At 36.8% G+C, this 19,012-nt stretch overlaps 1 protein-coding gene across 2 annotated transcripts in view; it reads left to right on the plus strand.

Moving 5' to 3' along the window:
* HEATR5B (HEAT repeat containing 5B) overlaps positions 1–19,012 on the plus strand; it is a 54,685-nt gene that overhangs the window by 26,653 nt on the left and 9,020 nt on the right. For both annotated transcript variants that reach the window (XM_048047747.2, XM_013170657.3), the window contains exons 22-32: positions 816–960; positions 1,802–2,041; positions 3,829–4,080; positions 6,131–6,312; positions 8,483–8,551; positions 10,781–10,960; positions 12,251–12,488; positions 13,151–13,411; positions 13,717–13,844; positions 14,030–14,174; positions 17,331–17,600. In XM_048047747.2, coding sequence (XP_047903704.1) covers positions 816–960; positions 1,802–2,041; positions 3,829–4,080; positions 6,131–6,312; positions 8,483–8,551; positions 10,781–10,960; positions 12,251–12,488; positions 13,151–13,411; positions 13,717–13,844; positions 14,030–14,174; positions 17,331–17,600 — 2,110 coding nt within the window. The remainder of the gene's footprint in view (positions 1–815; positions 961–1,801; positions 2,042–3,828; positions 4,081–6,130; positions 6,313–8,482; positions 8,552–10,780; positions 10,961–12,250; positions 12,489–13,150; positions 13,412–13,716; positions 13,845–14,029; positions 14,175–17,330; positions 17,601–19,012) is intronic.

The raw sequence follows: 19,012 nt of genomic DNA on the forward strand, positions 1-19,012 counted from the left end.
ACGTACAGAATAAAGATGTACTGTTAAAGCGCTTTATAAACTACACAGCCCTTTCATTTAGGGTTGCAATTTCCATCCACATAATAACCTAGTACTGAGAAAGCAAATGTGTATTCATTTTATTAAAACAATTTTTCCAGGGTAAATAAAGAATTAGTTTCTTAAAGAGCCCTCTTCATCTCTTCCACTGTGGAAAAACATACAGTTCTCTGTGCAACTACTCTCTGTGCTACTACCTCTCAAGAAAATAGGTACCACGCACAATTCTTCAATGAGAAAAATATTTACTTGTACTTGAGGTGATTCAAAAGAATTGGAAGCCCAGTATTTGTTAGCAAAGAAACATGAAGCTGCCTTCTTTACAGGCACTTATAAAAATTTACACTATAAATCCTGGTACAAGCTTGAAGTGGAAGTTTTTGTGGTAGCTGTGTGGTGCAGCTGGTGGTGCCTTTTTTTTTTATTAAAAAAAAAAAAGTGATTTATAGGTATAGCACGATGTGATGGGGAATAGTTTTCTAGAGTATAACAGATTGGAAAGTATAATTAGTCTAAAATCATAGTGGCACAGTGTCAATATTTAAGCTTTTAACAGATAACACCTGTCAATTCTGTATATGTCAGCTTTAATTTCAGATTTGTGCATTATAGAAAATGCTTACTTGTGAACTTTAAAGATCTTGTAAAGAGTTTCGTATCCAGCAGCTCACACGGGGGCATATAATTGAAAAGTAGAATACTGTTAGTCCTTAGCAGCACTTACTTATGGATATGGAGATGCAGCAGTTCACTCACCTGTAATGGTTCTGATTTAGGTTCACTTGTGCAGCTCCCACTTGCTCCTTCGCCGTGCTGCAGTTGCATGTTTACGACAGCTTGCTCAGAGGGAAGCAGCAGAAGTATGTGAATATGCCATGAGCTTAGCAAAAAATGCTGGAGACAAAGAAAATAGTGGCATCAGTAAGTACTTCGTTCATGAGGGCCTTTTGTGACAGCTAAGTGCATGTATTCATGCATGCATGTGGTTTGCCTTCAGGACAAAAAAAAACACCACACTCTAAAACCATCTCTGCCGGCTCTAATAACTTCTCTCCCCACCCCTGTGTACTGTAATTTAAGTTGATTTAATTTCACTTGTAATTTAACTTTTTTTAAAGTTCAGACTTAAACTTTTCTGCCCTATTATGAATGGCAATCAGGTAGGGAGTACGTTGTATATACAATGGAAACATTGTACAGTTTCTCCAGTACTTTAGGTCTTGCTCTTTTGAAAATTGACTTCATTTAATGTTGTTTGATTGAGATACCTCATTGTGTCATTTTCTCTTAGCAGCACATCTACTAACTTGTGGACTTTGCTGGTTGGTTCAATTCTTGCATGCATCACTTTATTCTGAAAATAGGATGTTCAATAGTGTTGATCAGTAATGTCTTCTTCCTATGAATTGTGGGCTTACATAGTATTAAATCCCACCAGTTAAGTCTGTCTCTAGAAAGACTTTTCAGAGTCAAATAATATTAGGAGTTTTTAGAAAACTGATGGGCGTGTACCTTGAAGAGATATACGTTTGTGGTTTTTGTTTCTTTTTGGAAGTAATCCTATAAGCTGTTATATGCCTTACAAAAAATGCTATATTAATGTCTTTTTTCAGTTAATTCAGAAGAAATTAAGTAACACCATGATGTATCATTGCCTGAACTATATGTGCACGAATGCACAATGCCTGATTCTCAATTGTTATTTCAAATTTTAAAACTGAGTTACTGATTTCAGAAAAAAATTCTCATTATTTTTTTGCAGATACTAATCCTTTTGCACCAGGAGCTGGTTCTCGACGAGATGGTCATTCCCGGCATCAGGGGGTTAATATAACAGAGACAGGCCTCGAAGGTGTCCTTTTTGGTATGTTGGATCGGGAGACTGATCGCAAGTTGTGCTCAGACATCCACGATACTCTGGGACATATGCTTTCATCGCTGGCAGTAGAAAACCTTTCTCACTGGCTAATGCTCTGTAAGGATGTCCTTGCAGCTTCCAGTGGTAAGTGTTCTATAGTATTCACATAAAAACTGATATTGCTTTAGTATTAGCATCTTCTGGCAGTATTTGTTTGGAACTTGTTCTTTTTAATAGTAAAGACATGCATCATAGCTTATGTTGTATATAGAACTTTGAGTATTATGCATTAAAAGTACTTAGAAAGAGGAAATCATCAACGTTATATTTTTAAAAGTATGTTTTCTTTTAAGATTAAAAAATTAGCCACCTTCAAGTAGGATCTCCAGTGGAGAAGCAGGGTGATTATTGTCCTGACATTTCATTATCTTAGAGAAAGCAGAGATGCTTTTTAGCCTTTGTACGTCAGGGCCATACAGAAGGAACAGTGCTGTACGTGTTCTGAGCTTTTCTTTATGAGGCTTTGAGGTACTGATGTGAAGATGGGTTACCATGGTGATGAAACTTCTTTGCTTGTTGCTCAGCTTTGCAGAGTTGTTTGCAAAGACCTTGTCCTCCGAGACCTTATTCCTGTTTTTCAGTTTGTAGGATGGTTGTGACGCAGATTCTGCTCATTTTCCTTGCATTTATGCTAGTTTATTGGCATATTGTGGGTTCATCCAAAAGCTCTTTCTAAATGTTGCCAGCTTTACGTTTACTGATGAGTAATGCTACCAATGATTTCTTTATGCAATGTAGTTACCATGCATCTACCCAGAAAGACCTCACTTCATGAGTTTGAGCTTGGGATGCTCTTTCCTTATTTTATGTGGGATAAGTTTTTAAAGTTTTGAATGTGGTTGTCTGATCTCCTCACTATTTTTTATTTTTTTTAGTACATGAAATGATCTTTGAGAGATGATATTTAAATACATTTCTCTCAGTTGTGCTTAAATAAGCAAGGAACTTCATTTTGTACTCTTTCATACCACTAACTGGCATATGAACAAAATCTAGTTTGCTTTTTAAGCAGAGATTTACAAATCAGCCACATAAGTTTTCCTGGATGCTTTCTGAAAACACTCCTGTTGTGGTTTGGCTCCATCCATGTTTGATTTGCCATAGTGCCTCTATCTATTGAATGTCTTGGCTCTTCGGCTGCTTAAATTCAGACTTTCTAAGAAACATGCTTTAGTTGGAGTAGGTTACCCTTGCAATAACTTCTTCTCATTCTCTAATTACTGCCAGAAAAATTTTTGTCGGTATCTTGGCATTTTGCTGATTTAGACCTTGTTGTTGAGATTTTATGTTCTCACATCGGAATAGTCGAAGTGTATATGCATGTTTGATGAGTTTTTGTCCCTTTTTTATTTTTAATGTGATCCCTGAAGTAATTTCATTTTCTGAAACGAAGTCTCACAGCCATGCTTACAGAAAATTTTCTGAATGTTAAGCACTCTTTTGGTTGCCATCAGCTGCCCACTTGGCTGTATATCTTGCCTGTGGTGTGAACTTTGTAGATTTGTTTCAGTTTAATATCCACTCTAGGTTTTACTTGAAAGAGGAGTGGAATAGTTAAAAGCTGAGCTTTTTCTTTGAATTGGAGCATGGTGGTCTCCTTACCCTGTTTCTTGACAGTTTCATAGGTTAATTTTCAAAGCTGAGAAGTTCAAATATAGGATTCAGCTATAACTGGTATCTATGGGAATTAGAGGTGAAAAACTTTACTGATATTCCTATGCCTTTCTACATTTTTTGAATGTTGCAGTTTCAGCTGGAGAATTATTGTGTTTTGAATCTGAGCCTAAGGAAAGGCTTGAACATGTCCTTAGTCAGTCATCTTCTGTAGTTTGACACAGCGGGATTTTTATTTTAATTGTTCTCTCTTGTAGACATGAGCACTGCAGCTCCCTTGGGAGGAGGAAAGGATGAGGAATCAGAGAAGAAGGATGAGATGGATGATGATACCATGTTTACGACTCTGGGTGAAGAGGATAAAACCAAGCCGTCTGTAGCACCTCGCTGGGCAACGCGTGTGTTTGCAGCCGACTGTCTGTGCCGAGTGATCATGCTGTGTGAGAATGCCAACAAGGCGCACTTTGATCTGGCACTGGCTCGTTCAGCCAGACTTAAAAACCCAAAAAGTAATTGAATGTGTTTGTTTTGTTTCTTTTTTTATTTTTGACACCTTTTTACAGCTAAAGATTACACAACCAAGATAAAAACGCAAGCAGCTAAAAAGTGAACTTTCTTTTAGTCAAACAGCTAAAAACTAAGGAAAAGGCAAAAACGGTAACCATTATAGTTACCGTACCATGGACACAGTGATGTTTGCTGGAGGATGTAACTTCTGACAGACTGATGTGCTTGGAGGAGAAAAAAAAAAGGGGGGGGGGGGGGGGAAATGCAAACACTTAAACACTTTTTTCTCCAGTTTCAAATAGAAGCAGTAAACTTCTAGCTAACTATATACGGGGTATAGTATCTCTGAGTTTAACCTAATGACAGCAATGAATTAGAATTCAGAGGTTATTTTAGCATCTCCACAGCAAAGGGATGCTAGGAAAGAAGAAAAAAAGAAGAGAAAAGGTCAGGTAATACTGCTGTAGTACTGGCTGCAGGGTGAGGGATGTGGGAGGAACATGGCCCCAGCTGCTTTGTAAAGCTCATTCTTTTGGTATCCATGAGAGTGACAAACATTAAAGCTCATGTTTTGAAGATACTTTTATGAGTTGGAGGATCGTAATTGAGAGGTCAGAGATGACATAGTTGTTTTGTGAAAAATGTGTTTCAAACTGGTAGTGGGAGGTTTCTGTCTTTCAGTCATCCGTATGTAGTGGTTCTGGTGCATAGTGATTGTTTGCTTTCATCCACGTGGCACAGTGTTTGTGTGCATGTAGACTGAGTATCATATACATAAGCACCCTGGAATGAATAGGGCTTGTGGATTTTAGCACCTATATTGCTAAGGGCACCTGTTCCAATATGGATATTTATTAGGTAGTTGCTTTTGTTGCTTTGATCCACTCTAGTTCCAGCACTATGCATTGGTTTTGTGAGAATCTTGTTTCTGATTTTATTAGAGACTGGGGTCACTGTTTGAAGAGTGAGAGGGAAGAGCTTTGGGAAAGTCTATCTCTGAAACAGCATTGCATTATAGAGGCAAATCATGATATAGCTGCTTTTTTTATAGGAGCCTGAAAAGGATTGCATAAAACAATCCTGATAATTTATATCTCCAAATTTATTTACAATGAACTTGATGTGTTTGGTATCATTATACAAAGAAAAACTTAAGTATCTCTATCCTCAAATTCAAATTCCAAAATATTTAAAATTTACTAATATATCTGTGATGGTCTGAACAAATAATGAGTGTCTTTACCACTTGGTACTTTTTTTAAACAATTTCCAGTCTTTATTGACATGCCTCGGAAAATTTCAGCTAAAAAATATATTTTTTTTCTACCTTGAGACTTGAAAGCATCTAGAGCTGTAGTCATTTTATTTATTTATTTGTTAATCACCCTGGATAATATGGTTTTAAAAAAGTATTTTTATATTGGTTTTATATCATTTGGTAATTTCAAATTGAGAGTAAGGAAAGAAATAAAATGAATAAAAATAGAGAAGAATCATTTGAGAACTTTACTGAGTGATGTATTGTTCTTTTCTGTGTATTGTCTGATGCTGACTTAGGGCCTTAGGTGTTGCTTTTGGGAGCAGAAATACTTACTCAGTTTTTAGGAGTTTAAACTTGACTAGGTTTTCTTTTATCAGCAGGGGTCACTATAAGCATAGGACTCAGGAATTGCCTGAAAGATTTTCTGTAGATATTGGGCAGGGGGTTATCGCAGAAGTTAGCTTTACTAAATGATGTTCTAATCTCTTTTATGGTTCTCAGGTACATTTAAAATATTCTATTCAATACTTTTTTTTTTTGTATGTCATATTTTACTTTGTTTCAAATTTGTGCTTAATTTTTAAGGTTGTCTTAAGAATGAAGGTTCTTGTGTCACTTGGGGGGGGGGGGGAATGTTACATTCTTTCTTGCTTTCTTCCATATCCTAAATGTGTACATTTGGAAAAGAATAGGTGAAATTTGTACATCAGTGAGAAAAATGTTTTAAGTATCTGTCATGTCAGCTATATTTTAAGTTAATAAAATGTTCTTTTTGTTCTGTTTGTTTTAAGATGACTTCTTGGTACTCCATCTCTCTGACCTTATTCGAATGGCGTTCATGGCTGCAACTGATCACAGCAACCAGTTACGAATGGCAGGTCTTCAAGCTCTTGAAGACATTATCAAGAAATTTGCATCAGTTCCTGAGCCAGAGTTTCCAGGCCATGTGATACTGGAGCAATACCAGGCTAATGTGAGACCTCCTTTATAACTTCATGAAACTGTATATTTATGCCAATATGCCAGTATTAGCTCTGAGAACAGTTTGTGACTTCAAAAGACCAGTGAAGAGATTTTTTGTTTGAAAATGCACTGAAGAGACTGCTTTATGTATCTCTTCAAAATCTGTGTATCTCCTCCTATTTATTCCAGTTTATTAGTTGACAAAATTTAAAAATCAGTAGCAATTGATTTCTGAAAGCCAAATATTACAAATCACAGCTTTTTTTTTTTTTTGCCAAGAGTGGCATTTCATTTGTAGAATTAAGAATCTGAAAATAACACTGATTCAATTCCAGACTGAACCTTGTAAATCTGTTTTCTTGGGAAGTAGTAAGTACACTTCTGTTTAAATAAAAATGACAAAAGTATAGGAATGGGAGATATAGACAGTTGAAGATTTATTAGAAATATATAACCCACATAAAATTAATCTTTCACCTGAGGTTTGATTGCAACAATGAGTACAGCTTAAGGCTGGTGTAGTAGGAGGGGAGGATTTTGTCTTTGTTTGCTTTCTTACTGGTTTGCATTTCTAGTCAGTTTGGGTAGTTCTTGTTTAATTCAATAGATCTCAGCCTTGCTGACTATCGCATATGTGATTTGTTCCACTGACTTCAGCGTTTACATTTATCGCAAGATAAATGCTTGCAAGAACAAGTTTTCACTTGGTCAGGTTCCCTACTTGGGAGTGGCAGGGGGATCTTTCCCACACTAATAAGTATGAGAGAGAAATTTATAAAATGTTGAAGCATCAGTTTACTATGAAAGAAATTATTTTAAAGCGATCAAATCTTATTTATTTTCCTCTTGGTCACTTTACTATTCTTACAAGCAGCTGAGGATCTTAATGGGGCTGTATTGTGTACATCATATTATAAAACTTGTCTTTTTTTCTGTTTAAATAACTGCTTTCACTGCATTGTAGTTTTTTTGCTAGCAATATTCACAATGCGATTGACTTTCTGTTGCTTTGGAAACAACGGTGCTTGAAGTGACTGTTCCTTCACCCTTACAGGAACATTTATGTTTACTTTTTATTTTACAGATACAAAATTAGGTATATTTAGTCTATGAGTCTTGTCTTCCTTGGAGCATACAGTTAGCTTTTGCTGATGCATGTTGATCAGTCTGTAAAATCTTTGAACACATGTGGTTTCCAGACTGCATTCTAACTTAATAGTCTGGTACAGTGCACTGGTCCATAGAAGAATCTGCATAGAAGTGACAGAATACTTCTTTCAATTCTTACACAGAAACATCCATTTCAGAAGGGACACTTAATATAAGGAGGGCAATATGGGCTCTCTGATTCTGTTACATATTGGAAATATATTAAAAGAGAAGATGAAGAGTAGCTGTGATAAGGGCCGTTTCTCCCTGCCTATTGGAGTGACTTGAGTAGCTCTGGAATCACTCCTAGGATTGCACTGATTTCATCTAATCTTGTCAGGTTTTGCTGTCCTGTACTTCCTGTGCCTACTAGCTTTCTCTTCCCTGCCACCATTCCCTGCCTTTTTCCCAACTCAAGTTATCTCATCTGTCTTCCTCTGATTCTGCTGCTGTGTTTTCAGGATCTTCACAAATAGTTTTTAAAGAAAGGCTTTCATTCTTTTTTTTCTTGCCTTTTTCTCCTTCCTTCTATGTTGCTGTAACCATTGCTTCTGTCTCTGACTTGGTCCGTTTTGTTTCAGAAAAACACCGTCTTAGAACAACTGCCTTGTTTTTTGTCTATTAGTCATTTTGAAAACGTAATACAAACCAGTAATAAACGCTTGATTTCATTTTATTATTCTGTTGGACCTTAAAAAGTTTTTGTGTTCTGGAGCCTTAGCATAAATTGCACTTACAGTAATTTCATATGTAAAAGGATACTCATTAACAGAAAAAAAGATAATGCTACATATTTGACAAAGGTAGTAGGGGCTTAAAAAAACAACGCTCTAGCAAGGGAAAATGGTTCTTCATTGTTATTTAAAGAATACTACTGCAAATGTTTGCTAGATAACAAGGATAAGTTTGGGGTCTTTGGCAATCTTGTCTTGCTGTTTTGTGTATGTGCCTGAATCTTAAACAAGGTTAGATGAAGAATGTTGTGTTGTTACTGTTTTTAGTTGGATTTTTTTTTTCCCTCTTGTGAACAGGTTGGAGCTGCTCTGAGGCCAGCATTTTCCCAAGATACACCGTCTGATATAACTGCGAAGGCCTGCCAGGTACTGGAAAAGATGTTCAGATGGTATAAGCTAAACTGAATACATTTCATGCACTTAAACAGGAGATGGGTGTGAGTTTTCTGCTCTTTGGAAGAAGGATGCAGAAGAGAAATAGTAGTAAATAGCTGGAAAAATTCGTAAACCTAACCAGTGATCTTGTTGCAGGAATGCAGAAATCTTTTTTGGGAGCTACATCAGAAAATACTTAGTCTTTCTGAAACTAGTTGTGTCTCCCTGTCAGCTGTCCATTTGTTACTAATTGCTAAATAAATAAATAAAAACAAACAAACAAAAAGAAGCCCAAAACACCAGAAAAAAGAAAAAGCCCCTTGCTTAATGAGGCCAATGATAAGGTATTCATTCAGATGCCTTTTCAGTCTGATCAAATATATTGACTGATGATGATTTACCTTTAAACACTAAACTTTTATTCAGATTGACTGTTTTAGATTTCAGAAGCTCTGAGCATTCTTATTATAGTAACAACCTCTCAGTAAAAATTCAAAGAGATTTTGTCTGTTTGTATTTTTTTTGTCTATGATCTTGTGCTACTGTGGTTTAAAACGGTTGTCAGCAGTAGAGCTGTAATTGTACGTGTTGTGCGGTTTGCAGCAGCTAAACTACTGTAGTTTAAAGCAGCAGTTTAATTAGCTATGCAAACAATGGCTTTAATGCAATAATTTTGTGTATGTGAGATTTATGCTTGGTCCTGCAGCACTCTTATTTTAGTTGTTGTTTTATACTCCGACCAGTTTTGCTGGCAGTTAAGCATGGATCAAATGTGGCATAACTTGATACTTACACATAGGAATGAACATGTTCATCTTACCTTGTGGAAAGGTTTTGTTCATTTAAAGCTAGATGCAAGAACGTGTAAGAGTCTTTAACTTGTCCCAGTATTCCTTATTCAGTCAGTTTCTAATGGATGTGTGTACTTAAAGGATTGAATGGGTTGGTGATTAAATTTGGATATTTAACTCTCTCTCTGGAAGTGATATAGCTAGAGATGAGCTGTACTGAGTGAGCTTGTTCATATTATAGTTCTGTGTTATTACTGAAGTAGCTGTTGACTTGCCAACAGCAGGAGTGAAGCTGCTCGTAGTCCTGCTGTGAATGAATTACGGATTTGTGACAGACTTTCAGCAGCTCTGTTCTGCATATATTCAGGACCACTTTGTGTTTATTTTAAGTATGTCCATAGTTCCAGGCCCTTCCACAAAGGCTTTCAAGCAACTGGTTCTTTCAAAGCAAATCAAATAAATTGGAGATAGAACAAGACTGCCATTAAAAAAGAGTTTGTGAACTCTTTTTTGCTGTTTTTTTGTTTGTTTGTTTTTGTTTTTTTCTTCTTTTTTTCCACATTATTGTAGAATCACCACCAGAATCAAAGCAGCTCTTGTATAAAGAAAGAATTTGTCCTTTTGTTGTTGTTATAAAAGCAGCTGCACCTGCAGCAGAATTATTATATCTGGGCATGAATGTGTTTCAGAGGATGAATGCCAATGTATAGCACTAGACAGGAACAGATGATCTGTATGATAATTAAGATCTAATTACCTGTTTTGAGTCTGTTCAATTAAAAAAAAAAAAAAAGAAAAGAGAAATAGAAACAGAAGTGGGGAGACACCCACTTACATGTCCGGTATTGACTTTTCTAGAACGTGGCACTGTTCTTTCCATAGCAAAGCCCAGTTTAAAGATTTTATTATTACTCATTTCTAGGAATTTTCTTGAAGTTGTTATTGACCTTGAAAGCTTCTCATTAGGATGGAGTCTTAATATGTAATTTGAGTTATAAGTTTTTAAAGATTGAATTTTTGCATTTTTAATGGATTTTTCTTTATGAATTGCTGTCCAATATGGTTTTTTTACAATAAATCTGAAGACCCATTGCTTGAATGTTTTGACCAGACAGTTGGAAAAGAATAAAAACCTTACAAATACCTATTTACGGAGGATTGCAAACTATGTTAAGTATTTTCCATGAATACTGAGTTTCATTTTAATACAATACAGCCTTTCAGCCTTTGTAACGATTCACCTGAGCAATTCTGTTATCACAGGTGGTGAGAGGAAAAGAAGGAAAATCTCACATTTTTAGATGTTAGACAGGAAGAGATTTGCTGATTTATTTACTTATTATTATTATTATTTGTTATAGATTTTTTTGTCTATAAGGTTGTGGATTTATCTTGCTAGCATAGGACAATTCTCAACTTTGTTGTTTAGGTATGTAGCGCATGGATAGGAAGCGGTGTTGTTAGTGACCTGAATGATCTCCGCCGAGTTCACAACCTTCTTGTCTCTTCCCTGGATAAAGTGCAAGCAGGAAAGGGATCTTCTAGCCAGCTTTACCGGGAGAGTGCCACAACTATGGAAAAACTTGCAGTTCTGAAAGCGTGGGCTGAGGTAAGCATTTACTATTAAATCTTTAAAAGTTTGAAAAGATTTTACCTCAGTAGTAGCATTGCACCTTACTGTCTGGTCAGGCAGTAAGCCTTGCACCTGCTGCCATCCTTGTTACCTGCCACAGTTCTACTCTTGGTATTTTTTCATCTCTATATCTTTCTCCATTCCTTTTTCTGCCATTTCATCTCTCCGTATTTGTAGTGGTGCTTGATAGTTCTTTCGTTGTTTTAACTGAATCTTTTTGTATCGAAGTATGTTCTCATACCCTATCAGATTTTCATTTTGGTTCCATCATATTGCTCTTATTTTAAAAGTAAATGAATAAATAATGAGAATATATTTAGGTAAAATATTGCAGCTAATTCACTAGAAATTTATTTCAGTTCATAATAAATTACAGGCTTAATGTAGGTGTTGCTGGGGAATGGTTGGAATACTCGAAATGTTAATCTACAAATGACAGTCAGCAATCCTTATATTGCCTTGCTTCCTGAAATGTTACTTGCATGCTATAGAGACTTATATCTAATTATATAAAAGGTATTTTGGTTTGTTCTGATGTAGTACTTTAAGGTCTTCTTTATTATTTTTTTTTGAAATTACAAAGCAGTTCAGCCATGAAATAATGGTAATCACTCCATACTGTTATTTTCAGCTTTGATATGGAGCATCTGTTGTATGAAGACAGCTATTTCTATTTTATTTATTTTCTAATTAAAAAAATGCATATTTTTACTGTATTTTTCTGATGTTTCTTCCCATATTTGTTTGAAAATCCTTTTGTCTTCTCATAGCATCTCTCAAAGACAAACATATAAATGCTCTTGTATTCATGTACTACATTAAAAAAAAGTTTATTTTTCTGATACCTAATCTGCTTCCAGAAAATGACAATTATTCTAATTTATCTAGTAGTTTTTAATGTAGGGCAAAGAGAATGCCCTGTTTTAATGAAATCAGTTATTTAAATCAGTATCTTTGTGTTAAGCTGACATGTTCTCCTTTTTTAGGAGAAAATTGTGTTGTCTTCAGAAGATATTACTTGTGTCCCTAGATGTTACATACTGGTAGAAATAAAGGCAAAAATCTCTCTCTTTATATTTTTTAAATATAATTGTATTGCAAATCTTTTTCCAAGTAATTTTCCAGGTAATTTTCATGGGCTTCATAACAGCAACAACAAATCTAGTAGTATTTGTGGCCCACAGGGGCTGAACTGTGAGTCATCTGTGTATGGGACCTTTTACATGGGAAAGGCTACTTCTTTTTTCAAATCTGTTTTTCTTCTAGGTGTACATTGTTGCCATGAAAATAAAGAAAGAAGCAGAGACCAAACCAAAATGTGTTTTAAAGAGCACAGAGGAGGATGAGGATGATTTTGGTACTGTAGATGAGCTGCCACCAGACAGTTTGATAACACTTGTACAACCCGAGTTGCCTGCACTTAGCCGTCTCTGGTTAGCTGCACTGAAAGATTACGCCCTTTTAACTTTACCAGCTGAATTTGCTACTCAGCTTCCACCAGATGGTAAATACAGAAATTTCATTTTCCTGTTGTTTTGAAGAACGGGATAAAACTACTAGTAGAGATTTTCAAATTCTTCTTTAAATTGTTTGGCAGGCACGTTTTTCATCTCTTAAAATAATGCAAGTAATAAATTTCTGCTTTTGTGTAACAGCAATGTATGTTGAAAGCTTGTGTGCTTTTTTTCTTCAATCTGCAATGAAAATATGTTTTATCTGACTCACAGAGATGATTGACACCATGTCTTTGTAGAAGTAATAATACTTCTACACCTCTAATACTTTGACATCAAGTGCAAAAAAGATGTCTACTGTAAGAAAACGTAGTCAGTACTTGAGAATGTTGTGGATATTGTCTTATAATATTTCATTGAGTTAAGAATGAGTGTTCTGTAAGAAAAATGCTGCAAGACCTGATGCCTTTGCTTGCCTCTCTTGCCTCTCTGCTTACAATTCTATCATAGCCATTGCATTTTTTTATGAGAGGTACTAATGTTGCTTCTACACAAGGAGAATTGGGATGCACTGTCACTAACAAGGATTGCATCTGAATATATGCACGATCAAACATACGCAGAGTAAATAACTGTGAAATTCAGAGTACATGCTTTTTGTCTGTTATTGCAGAGAATTTCAGAATTGACCTTTGCTTTGCTACTTTAACAGGAGGAGCATTTTACACTCCAGAAACAATTGATACAGCTAGACTGCATTATCGAAACTCTTGGGCTCCTATACTACATGCAGTGGCACTTTGGCTGAACAGCACAGGATTTAATGCTTCAGAATCAGTGGAAGAGACTGCTGCAGCAATGCCTAACTCACAGAAACGTGCTACGTCTATTATGTTAAACCAGACACCTGGAACTCCACCTACTACTAAATCTTTACCAGAGTTGAACAAAGATCGAATGCACTTAATTTTGGGTAAGAGTTGAAAACTTCGAGCGCAGTACCAGCACATTATGGAAATAAGAAAAGATACTTTGCTTGAAATCTAGGAAATTTAAAAGGCATCACTTGTCTGGACAATAGCATTTTGAAATCTCTCTCTCTCTCTCTCTCTCTCTCTCTCTCTCTCTCTCTCTCTCTCAGTGTCTCTCTACCTGCTGTGTTCTTCATAGCTTTGGCAGAGTATTTTTGTGATTATTATGATTTTTATAGAGTAGTTATGTATGTAGTTTATATAATTGATGAAGTGAACATTCTTTTTTAATAATTGTTCTTTTCAGGTGTTAGTATACAGTTTCTCTGTTCCCCAAGACCTGAAGAGCCTGTTGAACATGTCACATCTTGTTTACAAGCACTTCATACTTTATTGGATTCCCCTTGTGCCAGGATCCATATTGCAGAGGACCAGGTACTGTATGAGCATGTTATGACAGTTAGCTTTCCTAGGTCATGATCTTTCATTTGTGATGGTTACAAAACCTGTAATTATTCTTGTGTGGGAGAAGTATTTGCTTGTTGTAACCAAGTGATGTAGCAATTGGGAACTGGTGAGCCGTAATTTATTTTTTTAATGCATATTTTGTTTTACTGTAGCTCCTTGGTGTTGAACTCTTAAGTGTGCTTCACCGACTCCTTTTGACCTGGGATCCTCCTTCAGTCCAGCTATTGGTTACAGGAGTTGTCCAGCAGATAGTAAGAGCAGCTCAAGATTATTTGCAAGAAAAAAGGAACACCCTAAGTAAGATTTTGAAAACATGGTTTGTTTTGCAGTATAAATAAGGAACAGGTTTTCATGTTGGAAAAAAAAACTCAAAAGCATTGGAGTATGGTTACAGTGAGGAAGAAAATGCTGTGTATTCTACAGATACTGTAGATGTGGTCATAATCTTACCTGCTGTTTTCTTAACTGTTGTAAGATGTAGTTTTTCTTCCTCTGGGCATTGAAGTCAGTCTTCTCATGTCTTGTTTTCCTGAACACAAGTGATGAAAATTGTACCCAACACGCCACACTAAGCTCTTAGGAACACCTTGCTCAGTTTCATTAATGTTTTATTGACCACATCTTAGCATTTCAACGAACTTTTTTTCTGAAGCTTAGTGGTTCAGCCCCCATTGTGGGGTCCTGTGGAGTGTCCCTGGCAGAACTGTCATTCATGAGGTGAGTGACCTGCTACCGGAACCAGTGTGAAACCAGCCTGTTAACCAGATCTTGCCAGGATGTGGATGTCACATAAGGTGTGTCACCAACCAAGGGCTCTGCGAATGGTGTGTGCAAACAGGAGCAAGGCAGTCAGCATTGAAAGACATGCTTGTGCAGCCCAGAAGTGGTTCTCAAGACTGTACAAGACTGCTAGTCAGCATAATGATGGTGGTGACACACAGCAAAACACAGTCTGCTGATTGAGAAACAGTCATTTCTGGCACATGAGAGATCTGGTGACATGCCTTGAAGTTCATTTGAAACTCCTGATGTGACGGGTGCTTGTCTGTGTAGCAAGGGCTAGTGGTGATGTTGGTCTCACTTATGGGATGTGAAGGAAATGCATGTGAAGATTAACAGACTGTGTAGCATCAGGAAAGCCAAATGGGAGAATGGCGTATTCAACACAGAGATTCTGCTGGGGCAGGAGCCCAAGCCCCCCATGTCACATATGGAGGGAAAGCCAAAGGCTGTGCTGGAATAGGGTCCTGGAGTATGGGGCTCCCACGATGGTGGAGGCTGCAAGGTTATAATTTCCAGCAACAAAAAGCTTTCTCTTATCTCCAGACATCTGGTTGGTGAATGCTGTAGGACTGGCAAGAAGAAAAGAACAAGGTGCTGGAGTAGGCATCTAAGGCTAGCCATGCCTCTTTGACAAGTCAGAACTGGTACGACTAAGAGGAATTGAAGGGTGATATACCATTCAGGGATGCTTTTGTTGGTCACAGACTGCTTAACCAAGAAGAGGGGGTGGATGAAGCCATTTTAAACCAACTGGAAGAAACCTTGTGGACTGGATATGTGAATCAGTTGGTGTGCTCACACAGTGCTGAATACTCTGTTACCAGGCTGCATTAGAAGAGCAAGATCATCATTAAATCAAGGGAAATGATTTTTCCTTTCAGCTTGAGCTTGTGAAGCTGCATCTGGAGCGGTGATAATTTTCTTAGCCCCTTCTCCATCCTGAGTAAGAGAGATTTTGGCAAACTGAAAGTCCAGTGGAGGTCCACTAAGCTTCTTATGGAGATGAAGTATGAAACAAGGAGATGTTGAATGATGTGAACATGTTTATTCTGCAGAAGAGAGGGTTAATATGTGTTTGAATGACATTCTCCCCTTCTTAAAGGAGATTTAGAGATAAGAAGAAGCTAGATGGTTTTGAAAGGCATATAATGAGAGGACAAAAGGCAATGGACACAAGTTGCAGCAGCAACATAAATCCAAATGGGATAGAAGGAAAAAAATTGGCGCCATGGGAGTGGTGAAGCCATGGGGATGGGTGCCTAGAGATGATGTGGTATCTCCATGTTTGGAGGTATTCAAAACTTGATCAGGCAAGACGCTGAGCAACCTGTTCCAGCTTTCCAGTTGGCGTTGTTTTGAGCAGGAGATTGGACCCAGATAACTTATGGAGGTCCCTTTCAGCTGAAAATTTTATGAGATTTCATGTTCAGCTGGCATACCTAAGTCCTATTCCTCTACTTCACCTTTATAGAGCACCAGTAAAATTATTTCTTTCTTCTTTAATCCCCATTTCTGGTGTTATATTTCAGTTTCTAATGTTTTGCTTTGGCTTTTTGTCAGCAAATTGTTAGTTTGCTTCTACTTTAAGAATACCCTTGATTTAAGGATATTAGCATCTGTCCAAAAGCTGCTCTCTGACATACTTCTAGTAACCTCTTCTTTTTACAGAGCTCTTCAAGCATCCCCTTACCATTTATTTAAAAATCTCATATTGGATGTACTGTTTCCCATCTCTGCTGGGTAAATTGGTGGCAACATGGCAAATATTTGACGATATCTGTTTAGGTTAGGTCTGCCATGTTTTATTTCACTTGAAAGAAGCAAAGTAAAATCCAAAGTGTATTTATTTTACTAAGGAAAGCTACTATCTTGTTCTGGCACAATGCACTGTTCAGAAAAAAACTTTTAGCTTTTACACATTTTACAAGTGGAAACAGAGAAAAGGTTTTGCTCAAAGCTGAGGAAGCAGCACAGCTAAAAATGTGAGCTCTGTTCCTTTCTGGGAATTAATGGAATTGTTCACCATAGGCCCAGTAAGTTTCATTTTTCAAATCAGTGCATGTGATAACGCTAGCAATCATTTAAATTCATAGGGTGGTTCAGGCCACCTTTGACTTGCTGGATCTCTGTTGCTGCTTAATGGGAGAAGTAAAGATTGCAGCTGGCTGAGCTGCCGTTCAAAAGAGAGACTTTCCAAACTGAATGCACTGAAATCATCAAATTAGACATAGAATCCTACAGTGCTTTTCTGTCCTCTTCTTTAATCAACTTAAGCTGAAAAAAGATTTGACAATGTTGGACACTTAATTTATAGCCATTAAATTAAAAAAAATTGTAATGATCATTTATTTGGCAGTCATAGCCATTAATTTTGTCATTCAATTTAGAAGGAAAAAAAGTCACGTTTTTATTTTGTGTATTACTACATTTTTTTCTAGTTCTGGATGGATTTTTATAAAGTATTGCTGCAATCACAATAATTCTAAAGCATCTTAAATCCCTTGAAGTCCTTCTAACTAGAGCATTTAGTTTGACATGACCCATATTTGTAGTATTTTACTGTGAAGCAACTTTTTCCTCTTGATTTTTAACTTCTTAGTGTTTCATGTAAACTTTGGCATGAGATTCATATCTATTTATTTTTTTTAACTGTCTTCTTTCTTTTTTCAGATGAAGATGATATTGAAGAAAAAGAAAATCCTCTTGTTTTAGGAGAGGGAGGTGAGAGTGGTGGACTTGTGCCTGGAAAATCTCTAGTATTTGCAGCCATGGAACTGCTCATGTTTATCCTAGTACGGCACATGCCCCATCTAAGTTCAAAAGTGTCAGATTCTCCAAGTCACATTGCTGCCAAATCCCACCTCTCTGATGAGAGTGCTCGTCTTGTGGCTGCCACTGTTACTATACTGTCAGACCTGCCTTCGCTCTGTTCTCCAGCAGGTAAAGTATTGACAAAGCACCTGCAAGTGGTTACTGTAGGGGAAAGTGCAGTGAGCATGTGATACTACAAAAACCCTGAAAATATATTTTTACAGGGTACTTTAGGGTCATCTATTGAAAATGATTTTAGGTTCTAGAATAACGTAAGAACTCAGGCTTTTCCAGTGAGCCAACATTAGGAAAGTGATTCGAAGTTTGGATGCGTGCTCTAAGTTTGCTGAGGAAATGAGCTCATTATGATTTTATTTTTTTCCTTCCTTTTTTACCTCTTATGATTTTGAAGCCTGGTGACCAATTTTAATCATGTTATAATAGAAGATAGACATCTCAGGGATAATTAAGTTCCTGAGAAGCAGCTGTATGATAAAGAGAGTCCTGTTAAGGAAAAACTAGCACAATTCAGCTATGATACACTTTGTTTTGCAGCCACTGGCTGCCAATCATCCCAAATGCAACTCTAAACTAAATAGAGCTTTCTTTTGCTCAGGAAGACTGTCACAAAGTATATGTCTAAACTACAGTAATTGTGCTGTCTGAGAGGTTTCATTTTATTTCTTCTTTTCTGGGCAATCTGACCTAGAGGAACTGCTTTGAAAAGGGTGTTGGACCTCCAGCAGTCCTTTGTGGTTGTAATTATTCTACTTAGTTTATTTCTCCTCACAGGATTCCAGAAGTAGGGAAGTGGCAGGATTTGTGTTTCCACAGATGTGGAAAGATGAGGCAGAGAAAAGATTAAGAATTAGGTATGGAAAGAGACTTAACTATCTGAAGTAAGTTGTAGATTGTTATTGTGCACCTAAACCCAATACTTCCATTCTTTCAATACTACCCTTCTTTCAATTCTAAAGGTGTTTGGAGTCTACATACATTATTAAAACCTGTTCTGTTGAAGTTCTTGTTTGTCTAAAGTCAAGTTTTGTGTTATTTGACCAGTACTTCTTGAGTTTGCCTAACATGCACAAGGCAGGACTGGCTGCATAAAACTTACAGGTAGCTGTTGATTTCTTCAGAAAAGTAATGCTGTAGGAGGAGGATCACTTTTGTCTCCTTTGTAGAGTAAACACATGACTACAGCTTTTGTCCAGAATGTAAGTAACTCAAATGAACTTCCTCATGCTGCTTCTGAGGCTTGTAACACCACCAGCTTCCTTGGAAACTGCCCTAACCTGGACACCTGCTTCCAGATCAATTACTGTATTTCTTTGTTTACAGGATCCTAGACATATGCAGATCATGTTTTAAGATACTTAATTCTCTCATGGAAGCTATGCAGGGAAAAATTTTAATAGCTGAATCATTATTGAATTGATAACAAGTGTTGGCTTGTATGAGTTTGGTTAAGATACACACCCCAGTAATTCACCAGTACTACTGAAGTTGACCTGCACATATTCCTTGTTAGCAGTTTATCT

This window comes from Anser cygnoides, chromosome 3, assembly GCF_040182565.1.
Source record: "Anser cygnoides isolate HZ-2024a breed goose chromosome 3, Taihu_goose_T2T_genome, whole genome shotgun sequence".
Lineage (NCBI taxonomy): Eukaryota > Metazoa > Chordata > Aves > Anseriformes > Anatidae > Anser > Anser cygnoides.